Source organism: Gadus macrocephalus, chromosome 14 (genome assembly GCF_031168955.1).
Source record: "Gadus macrocephalus chromosome 14, ASM3116895v1".
NCBI classification, from domain to species: domain Eukaryota; kingdom Metazoa; phylum Chordata; class Actinopteri; order Gadiformes; family Gadidae; genus Gadus; species Gadus macrocephalus.
Window position 1 is genome coordinate 1903088 of NC_082395.1, and position 11230 is coordinate 1914317.

Here is an 11230-nt window from a genome sequence, read left to right on the forward strand (position 1 = left end):
GAAGAAAGGTCAAGCAATGAAAGAATGTCACTTTGGGTTTTGTTAATTGAGGTGAATTTGGTGAATGAGCAGAATCTTGTCACTCTGTTCTTAACCTGTTAAATTCACAAAAAGCATAAATAGCAGCTATGTATGATTTTCAATCTGTGTGTAACCCCAAAATGATGATGTTTTCTTCATTTGATGGGAAGGTGGGCGTTAAATTGAACTTTCCATTCCAGTTTGACGTTGGGAATGGTATCAGTTAGTGTCTTCAAGCTGTGAGTGAATGTCAGAATGAAAACATGAACCGTGTTGATGATTAAAGATGAAAGGCTGTATACTATTAAATGGGTTATTTTCAACTTTTGCTGTGTATAATTGTCTTTGGGTTGGAGAATATGATCAAGATAATAAAAATGTCAAATAAATGCAGCGCATTATGGTGATTTATTTTTCTCTAAGAAGATGTTTTCTATCAACGGAGACTTCTGCAAATTCAAATAGTCCCACATTATAGATATGAGTACATTTTCTTACTTGCTAATATATATATATATAGATATGTGCATGCATAGGTATGTCTATATAGCAGTATATGCATCTATATGTGTACATCTATATGTATTGCTTTATTTGTATATTTTTTAATGCATATATATTTAAACTTTAATACAGGCTAGGGGCCCACAAGGCAAACATTACATTACATGATACAATGCATTACATAAGTATTAAAAGGAATGAAAAAGCAGTATATCTATATTTATCTGTCTATATACATGTTTATATTAATGTATGTATACAGCAAGTATATATTTATGTATATATTTACTATCTAAATCTATATATTAGTGGGTTACCCAAACAGACAGCGTGCGTGCGTGTGCGGCGACTCTGTATTTCCACGCCTTGGCTGAGTCGCCAGCATGGCTCCGCCCCCTCATGAATATTGATGAGATCTCGTTGGCGTATCCTTTGATCTCCAGGTTTGTGGCCCCGCCTCCATGAATATTGATGAGGTCTTAAGTCGGCGTCTCCTCAGATCTCCAGGCTCGTGATGGCGTCGCTGCCGCCGGGCAATGACACCTTCAGCCGCGCGTCCGCGTGCATGGGAATCCACCAGTCGCGTGTCGCGTCTCCTGTGTTGTCGCTCTGACCGGTAGATGATAACAGATGAGACCATGATGGAGGACGAGGACATTCCAGCGGTGCTGCCGACCAGCAGCCCGAAAGAACCGGAGAACGGAGGAGACGTCGGGGATAATAACGGGAGGACTCGCGGAGATGAACCCCAGCCCGACGCGGTGGTCCTCCAAGAGGGGCTGCAGCCCACTGCGGCTCGGAGCGACCGGGACGGCTCATGTGGAGCCCATGTTTCTACGGAGATCCGCGTTCTGAAGGCAGGTCGTGATTTAAGGGTTGTCGTGGGGAGCAGGACGAGGGTTGTGTCACTCTAATGAGCGGCCGGGATGTTGTTAGTTTAATTGGCTGAATGTGGTGATTGAGCCTCCTCACATGATCCTCAGGTCTGACACCATGTGAGCCGCAACTATCTGGAGTTTGGCGACGCGAGCATGAGAACATGAACATCAGAACATGAGCATCAGAACATGAGCATGAGAACGCAGCCGTTAAGCTCCTCCAGTATTATGATGTTATATCATGACCAAGAATGACCTCAGTTATTGTACTGATGTTAGATGATACGGACCAAAGGTATCAGAGCTCCGATGTTAGATGATGATGGTCCACAGGTATTAGAGTTCTGATGTTAGATGATGATGGTCCACAGGTATTAGAGTTCTGATGTTAGATGATGACCACCGGTATTAGAGTTCTGATGTTAGATGATGACCACAGGTATTAGAGTTCTGATGTTAGATGATGAGGACCACAGGTATTAGAGTTCTGATGTAAGATGATGACCACCGGTATTAGAGTTCGGATGTTAGATGATAGACCTCCCCACTAGATTAGAGTTCAGTAGAGCTCATACAGAATGCATGAAAATGTATGTATTAGCAAAAGGCTAGCTGTCATGGAATTCAATATCAAGTTTTAATCTAATTCTTTCTAAAAAGAGAAGAGCGTTGGGGTTGAAAGGTGATGCTTCTTTGAGGAGGTGAGATTCAGGCCTGTAATCTGACATCCATAAGTGCACAGTGATACAATCACATTCAACGTTATAAATCATATTCTAACTTCGTAATTAAAGACAGGAGACACACCTGTGTAAGAAACAGCTTGCTGAGGAATCTAGCTTATGTTGAAGCACACCAGGACAAACTTTACCTCTCAACGATGTGAATGGAAATAAGCCACATTCATTCATCAACCTCTGTCCTGGGTCACTGACACAACGAACCAACACCTATTGTTATAGGCACTACATTACAGATGGCAAGTAAAGTTTTGGGTTTGATTCAAAGTTTGAGTTTGGAATTCAAATTCATTTGTTCAATCAAACAATTCAGAATCTTATTAATAACAACAATGGCATGATCATTCATTAATGGATCTAAGATCATTGCATCCGATGTGTGGAATTCAGGTGGTGGTCCGCAGCGTAACGTTGGTGTGTGTGTGTGTGTGTGTGTGTGTGTGTGTGTGTGTGTGTGTGTGTGTGTGTGTGTGTGTGTGTGTGTGTGTGTGTGTGTGTGTGTGTGTGTGTGTGTGTGTGTGTGTGTGTGTGTGTGCGTGCGCGTGCGTCCTGACCGCAGCGTAACATGAGGCGGATGGGGAGCCGGGGCTGCACGAGCCGGAAGACCCGGTTCGGATCGCGGGAGCGGGACTGGCTGAAGGGCGACACGCAGCGGGGCTGTGTGTGTCTGTACGGGGCGGCGGCGGACCCCCAGCCGGCTGGCCCCGGGCCCCCGGCCCCCCCCGGGCCCCAGGCCGACCTGCAGATGGTGCTCTGCTCCACCAGCACCACGGTGGAGGAGCTGCTGGCCCAGCGGGACGGAGAGGCGCTCTACGTCCAGCTCCACGGGGACCTGCTGAGGTAGGGTGACAGCGCAGCCATCGGAGCCTCCCTGCCGCCCTGAGCTGCTCCTCTGGCACCGGGCACGCGCTGACACTCATAGCATATCCAGGCAGCTTCAGGGGTGTGTGTGTGTGTGTGCGTGTGTGTGCGTGAGAGGGAGAGAGTGTGTGTGTGTCTATGTGTGCATGCGTGCCTGTGTTTGTGTGTGTGTGTGTGTGTGCGTGTGTGCGTGAAAGGGAGAGAGTGTGTGTGTGTCCATGTGTGCATGCGTGCCTGTGTTTGTGTGTGTGTGTGTGTGTGTGTGAGAGAGGGAGAGAGTGTGTGTGTGTGTCTATGTGTGCATGCGTGCCTGTGTTTGTGGGTGTGTGTGTGTGAGAGAGGGAGAGAGTGTGTGTGTGTCTATCTATGTGTGCATGCGTGCCTGTGTTTGTGTGTGTGAGAGGGAGAGAGTGTGTGTGTGTGTCTATGTGTGCATGCGTGCCTGTGTCTGTGTGTGTGTGTGTGAGAGGGAGAGAGTGTGTGTCTCTGTGTGCATGCCTGCCTGTGTTTGTGTGTGTGTGTGTGTGTGTGAGAGGGAGAGAGGGAGAGTGTTTGCCTGTGTGTGTGTGTGTGTGTGTGTGTGTGTGTGTGTGTGTGTGTGTGTGTGTGTGTGTGTGTGTGTGTGTGTGTGTGTGTGTGTGTGTGTGTGTGTGTGTGTGTGTGTGTGTGTGTGTTTCTTAATGCAGGTAGACAGCAGGATAGTTGTTTAAAGGCCAGGTGCCCACAGTGAAAGTAGTTTGAAGTTGACTGCCGGGTTGGCAGGGAGAGAAGCTGATGAAACCACAGCAGACAATACAACAGATTTATCCGTATTACGTCTAATTTGCCAAGGAGGTTAGTAATGTTCCCCTACTGATTTGTTTTAGGATACTTTTTGACAGCAAAGTGTTAGATTTAATGAAGCATGATCTTGGGAAGTCATACTGGGACGGGAGCATTTAACAAGCGTCCTTCATAAAAAAGATTCTCATGGGCTGAACTGGGAGCCAAGGTAATTGTCAATACCCATCTTGGCTCCAGTGGTGACGCAAATGCAAACTATAGGTGCTGCCTTTCAGCCGGACGACGAAGGGAGCTACCTGTAGCTGCAAGAGGAATGTACACAAAACCTGATGAATGAACTAGTAATACATATAATGCATCATTTGTGATGGTGTCGTAAAGGCACGTTTTTCAAGACATTTATAACAACTATAGACCTAAAAAAAAAGTGTGTGTGTGAGTTTGTTAGTTTTTGCTTCTGTTCATAAGTTTGTGAATCACTTCCTGCTGTAGAAGGCATCTGTATCTGCATGTCTGTATCTGTATTGGTGTGTATGTTTGTGTGTGTCTGTGTGTCTGTAACCGTGTGTGTGTCTGTGTGTCTGTATCCGTGTGTGTGTCTGTGTGTCTGTATCCGTGTGTGTCTGTATCCGTGTGTGTGTCTGTGTGTCTGTCACCGTGTGTGTGTCTGTCACCGTGTGTGTGTCTGTCACCGTGTGTGTGTCTGTGTGTCTGTAACCGTGTGTGTGTCTGTGTGTCTGTATCCGTGTGTGTCTGTATCCGTGTGTGTGTCTGTGTGTCTGTAACCGTGTGTGTCTGTATCCGTGTGTGTGTCTGTGTGTCTGTAACCGTGTGTGTGTCTGTGTGTCTGTCACCGTGTGTGTGTGTGTGTGTCTGTAACCGTGTGTGTGTCTGTAACCGTGTGTGTGTGTGTGTGTGTGTCTGTAACCGTGTGTGTGTGTGTGTGTGTGTCTGTAACCATGTGTGTGTCTGTGTGTCTGTAACCGTGTGTGTGTCTGTAACCATGTGTGTGTCTGTGTGTCTGTCGCCGTGTGTGTGTCTGTGTGTCTGTAACCGTGTGTGTGTCTGTGTGTCTGTCACCGTGTGTGTGTGTGTGTGTGTCTGTCGCCGTGTGTGTGTCTGTGTGTCTGTGTGTGTGTGTGTCTGTGTGTCTGTGTGTGTGTGTGTCTGTGTGTCTGTAACCGTGTGTGTGTGTCTGTGTGTCTGTGTGTGTGTGTGTCTGTGTGTCTGTGTGTGTGTGTGTCTGTGTGTCTGTAACCGTGTGTGTGTGTCTGTGTGTGTGTGTGTGTGTGTGTGTGTGTGTGTCTGTGTGTGTGTGTGTCTGTGTGTCTGTAACCGTGTGTGTGTGTCTGTGTGTCTGTGTGTGTGTGTGTGTGTGTGTGTGTGTGTGTGTGTGTGTGTGTGTGTGTGTGTGTGTCTGTGTGTGTGCTGCAGGCGTCTGGGCCCCTCCGAGCGGCCCCTCCAGATGGTGTTCGACTACCTTTCGGCGCTGGGCTTCAGGGAGCCGGCCCGCGTGCAGCAGGAGGCCAACAACTCAGACCTCAGCTGTATGATCCGCTTCTACAGCGGTGAGCGCACGCACACACGCACGCACACACACAAACACACGCATACACAACCGCACGCACACAAACGCACGCACGCACACAAACACGCACAACCGCACGCACGCACCGCATGCACGCACGGACGCACTCACGCACGCACACACACACAAACACGCACAACCGCACGCACGCACCGCATGCACTCACGCACACACACACACGCACACACAAACATGCACAAACTTCAATTAAATTCGATTTTATTTGTATAGCCCTTAATCACAGGTGCAGTCTCAAAGGGCTTAACAAAGCTCTCTGTCTCTTCTCTCAAATCGTACATAGTGCTCCTTCAAGTTATTTCACTATGTTATTTATTTATCCAAAGTGACGTTTTTACGATTACAGTTATAAGCAAAAGGCAGTAGTCTGGCTCAAGGACACCTCGGTGGTCAAGGTTGAGGGTTGAACCATGTCCTCTTCGGCAGTATAGCTAACTAACCTCCTGGGACGTTCCCCTCGAGGTTAGTTAGAGGGATGGCTTTCCATGCCACACACGTTCATCCTAGTAGGTCTCTGCCTGTATTGTTAACCACAGGTCTAATAATATGTTTATTGAAATGTTATAAATGATAGGGTTGTGTCAAGCGTCTGGTTTTATGGACAGAAATTGATACCACCGTGTTTTCACTGATACCTGATCTGCTAATGATTCATGAACACGAACCATCTGCGCTAGCATCAGTCATGTTTCTCATACCACTGTGCACAAATTGTTCATTTCTTGCCTTGCTCATGTCGGGAATAAATGTGTGAGTGTGCATATCTCCTTAAAACGTGGAGCTGCTGCAAAGCTAAATTAGTTTTGTGGAAGTTTCATCATGAAATAATAAGATGATATGTGAGGGTTTGAGACTGGTTGTTTGCTGGGTCTGTAGCCCTGGTGGTCCCAGTGGCTGGCTGGGTGTCTTTCTCCCAGGGTCAGGCCAGGGCCGGCTGTACCTTGGCCGACGTGGTCTGTCGCACGAAGCATTGTGTAGCATCTGAACAGGAGAAAGAGCTTCAACCTCCTTGTGACGAGGCACTATGCTAACCTGGCTGTTATACTTTACTACAATATGGTAAATAAATACTTAAAAATGCAATTCCAACGCCTGCTCGGCCTCAACAACTAACCCTGACCTTCTGAGGGTACCCTAGTACTGGTACCCCTACGACCTACCTTACCCTACGGTCCCCGACGACGGTCCCCGACGACGGTCCCCGACGACGGTCCCCGACGACGGTCCCCGACGACGGTCCCCGACGACGGTACCCGACGACGGTACCCTAGTACTGGTACCCCTACGACCTAATGCCGCGTTTCCACTGCAGGGTGCGGAACGGATCGGATCGCAAAGGGGCGGTAGGGAGGGGGCGGTATAGCCCAGCTCAGTTCCGAGGTCGCGTTTCCACTGCCGACAGTACGCTTGGTGGTAGGCCGGATGTCAATCGCCGCGGCAGCTACGTAAACATCGTAAACAACGTCTTCCTCCGCAAGAATGCAGACGAACGTCTCCACCTCCTTGTTCGCCCAAGCAAGCTTTTTACGCGACATGTTAATTGTAAAGAATAATACCTCGAGGCTACTGTTTGTTTGTTTTTATCCCCGCGTCACCCGGAAGTGACGATTCTGTCGACCAATCAACGGAGGGGGGGTGTAGCTAGAATTCCAGGGTACCCTTTCAGGCGTCTGGTCTCGTTTTGGGTACCGCAACGGAGGAGTCCCTAGAATGGGGTCGGAACGGGTACGGCAAAGTCCGGGTCACGCCCACTTTTGGCGGTGGAAACGCGATCCGACCCGCACCTTTGCGATCCGATCCGTTCCGCACCCTGCAGTGGAAATGCGCCATACCTTACCCTACGGTACCCGACGACGGTACCCTACGATCCTCCTCCAGGTCTCCGAGTGCAGCCCTGGACTGCCCCCCCTGCCCCCTGCTGGGGGGGTGGGGGGGGGGGCAGACCTGAGGCAGACAGACGGAGAGGAGAGAGCAAAGCATCGGCAAATGCAGATTTAATGAAGCACTCCCCTCGTGAAAACAGCGGTCCCCCGGGGCCGGGTTTCCTGGCTGGGCTTTACCCGGGGTCACAGGGGGGAGAGGGGGCAGGCTGTGAGGCCACTGGGCTGTTGGTTCCCTGGCTGGGCTTTACCCGGGGTCACAGGGGGGAGAGGGGGCAGGCTGTGAGGCCACAGGGCTGTTGGTTCCCTGGCTGGGCTTTACCCGGGGTCACAGGGGGGAGAGGGGGCAGGCTGTGAGGCCACAGGGCTGTTGGTTCCCTGGCTGGGCTTTACCCGGGGTCACAGGGGGGAGAGGGGGCAGGCTGTGAGGCCACTGGGCTGTTGGTTCCCTGGCTGGGCTTTACCCGGGGTCACAGGGGGGAGAGGGGGCAGGCTGTGAGGCCACCGGGCTTCTCTTCAAGCCCCATGTGAGGGCGGCTTGGCTCAGGTCTCTGAGTCGTCCCTCCAGCCTCTCTGAGCTCTACAGGGCGGTCCAGCTCCTGCTCTTAACAGCCGAGGGACGTACAGTGCATCGTCTGGGAGCTGGTTTAGCCCGCTGATATGCTATTGATCTCCTGGGAACCCGCCTCGCCAGCGGTACATTAGACCAGCCATGTGCTCAAGCTTCATTCATGACTTGCAGTTCAGAGGCAGAGGCCGGCCGGTATAGATTTAGTGTAATGGCACTTCTGCTAAACATCATAGGGAAAATAATGATATCAAATACATATGGCATTGTCTTGGCGTTATCTTCATTATAAAAAGCTGTGTGTACATCTGTAGGTGTACATCTGTGTAACGTTAAAGGATGATAATCAGAAATCCAACCGTGTTCAAAGGACGCTAATTAGAATCCGTCAAATACCCTCGCTGTCGAATAAAGCTTTCTCTCTCGGGAAACCGCTATAATTAAACGTAACTGCTGCTAACCTGGTTTATCGTCCGCCCTTACTACTGGCCACTTGGTATAGTCTCGATAATGAGCTTATCACAATCTTCTCTTGGTTAGTTCCATTTTGGCTGTATGCTTCAAACCTTCTTCTCCTGTCAGTCGATTTTGATAAAGGTGTTAAATGACTAAATGTAAATGTGTGATTACAGCCATTTAATTAATTTAATAGAGAAATCCTTACATAACATTTAACTAAATTCAAACCATTTCATTCCCACATGTGTAAATGTACCTTTTTTTTAATATTCTGTTCATATGAACTTTATTTAATCAGAGGTAGAACCAGGCTTTATTAACCTCCCATCTGTCAGCAACAGATGTTTTCTCCTGTCTAAACTGAATGCCCCCCATGAAACCCAGTGATGAGGGGATCTTTAGAAATATATTATCCCTTAAGAGGCATCATGGAGGGTCATACTCGTACGTTTTGCCTGAAGGTCCAAATTTGGACTTAGTCTTCCCCTGAGCTGGCAGGGTAATGAAAAAGCAGTCTGTAACTAGCTGTACAGGCCATGGGGTCTTCAGCAGCATGGTGTCCCAGTCTGCACTTCACCTCCCTGAACCCACGTCATCTAAAGCAGATCATCAGTGGATCATATCAAGAAAAAAAAATGGGAATTGGTTAACCTAGTGATTGTTAGTGCTTGGCACTTGGTTCTATGAACATCCTTACTGTACCGACAGCGATATATTGTTGTTTCTCTTTCTTCTGAAAAATGTACGTATTGTAAGTCGCTTTGGATAAAAGCGTCTGCTAAACGCCCTGAATGTAAAATGTAAATGTAAGCGGAAAAGTAATCACCTAGTTTCCCAAATCGCTTGATTCCCTAATTGACGCATGTTGACAACGTGCGCTGCTTGTTATATTATCCCCCACCCCCTTTTTATGACACTTTTTGCGCATGAAATGTTTGTCAATCCTCTTCCGTTGCCCGTCTTCTCCCCAAGGAGAGAGTGTGAGCGGGTTGATGAACCGTTCCTCGGTTGTCTTGAGTCAGCGAGCGTGTTCGGGGCCTGGGGCTGCTGGGGCTGAGCTCCTTTGGATTTTCCATCGCAATAACATCAAAATGTTACGCAATCGCCCCCCTCTTGGCCCTGCCCTGAGTGGGCACTGGGATCGGACGCTCCGTGGAGAACCGGCCTGTCACTCACAGGGTTGGGCTTTCTGCTGAGTCATCAGAACTAGCCGTGAGATTGGACTTTGATCATTCTAAGGAAGTCTCGTTTCCCTGGCAACTAATGGCTGTAGGGACCTTGATGTCGGAGTGTTGGTTAAGGACTTAATGTATTTTATTTACCCAGGCGGATCAAACCCTCATCACTGTCTCCCTGGCTTTACTCAAACATCCGTCACCAGTATCCTTCGTCTTTTCCTCGTCACTTCTTCGCAACCGACCTGCAGGAGGGCATTTAGCGCAAACGAGTGTAAACAATGGCAGTAGAACACTTCTCTTTCTAATCAACGTGCGTCTGTCAGTATGAGTTTATGGACAAAAAGGCAGTAAATCGCCATACAAGTCCTCAAAACAAAACTAAACTAAAACAAAGCAAAACCAGCCTGACATCGCCAGACCATTTCACAAATGTGTCAGGCAACTTGGTTCCTTTTCACAGTCCATATCATCAGTCCATATATCAATCCTGCCCAATATAAGATACAGCGTTGTGATTGGCCCAACGAGGCCCGGGTCTTCTGAGAATCCATCTGATCTGGAGGGGGACCAGATTCATATGAGCAGAGCAGATGAAACACGAGCTTCAGATTCTTCTGGTTCCAGGGCTACAGAAACCTGTTGTGTACATTTGGAGCAGCAGCACACTAAATTCTCCTCGGTAAAATCGGGACAAGGAAGTCATTTAGCGGATGTTAGAGAAGACAGTTTAATCTCCCAGACGGTGTGGTCCTTTGTATGTGCATGGATAATTGCCACAAAGTTGTTTGTGTGTGCTTCTTTGTGCGAGTCCTACCAGGATATGCTATCAATATAATTACATATTCATGGTAATTCGTCTTTGTATTCTTCCATACACGCTGATGTCTGCACTGGTTTGATTTTTCAACCTTTGTTCGAAAATGTTGTTTACCTGTTAGTGGCTTTTTGATATTTATAAATGGAGGCTGGTAGAAGGCAAAATGTTGTCTGGAAGCAAAAGTAACAAAAGTGGTTTAGACGCTGTTGATTGAATGAATGGTGGATTGATGGAGAGAAGGAGAGAAGGAGGGGTGGCTGATGGAAGGGGGGGTGGATGGAGAGACGAGGAGTTGATGGAATGAGGGCTGGATGGAGAAAAGGAGAGGGGGGGGGGGGGGGGGGTGAATCGATGTGATAAATGCCTCCTCTGTGCCGCGGTACAGGCTGTCTCTGAAGGAGGACAGAGGATCAGACAGATCGATTAACCAGCCCTGACAAGTTCAACTTGTTCTTTACGAGTTCCTCTGCTTGTTAAAAGTTGAGCCGGCTTTGGGTGCCCTTGTGGAACAAGCAGGCCGGTATAAGAGACGTCTGAGACGGTGTAGAAGAAGTGTATCCGTCGAAACGTGTCAAGGTAAAGAAAATAACCTCTACCAATATATGTGTCTGTGATAAAAGAAAACTATAAATATGTATAAGAGGCCACTTCAGCTGGGATGGATCAGAAAGAGGATCTGAAGAGCCGACCCAAGTCAAGAGGGCTTTGGGTTGTGCTCCTCGAGGGGTGATCAACGGCCCGCTGTCTGCCGTGTCCTTCAGCGTGTCAAACGATGGTGCTTCTCCGCTGCGTATGGAGATGAAAGGGCTTGAGGTGGGAGGTGACAAACGGGCGAACCCATCCAGCGGTCACACCGGACATACTGAGTGGCACCAGGAAGCTTTGAGCTGGCATGAAGCCCCAGAGTCCAACTGGAGGAGCTGCGAACGGACCTG

At 48.6% G+C, this 11230-nt stretch overlaps 1 protein-coding gene across 1 annotated transcript in view; it reads left to right on the forward strand.

Moving 5' to 3' along the window:
- The first annotated feature begins 2708 nt into the window (after positions 1–2708).
- The window catches only part of phlpp2 (PH domain and leucine rich repeat protein phosphatase 2), a 25124-nt gene continuing 16602 nt past the window's right edge, over positions 2709–11230 (forward strand). Inside the window, exons 1-2 of the mRNA XM_060071979.1 lie at positions 2709–2983; positions 5222–5355. Coding sequence (XP_059927962.1) covers positions 2709–2983; positions 5222–5355 — 409 coding nt within the window. The remainder of the gene's footprint in view (positions 2984–5221; positions 5356–11230) is intronic.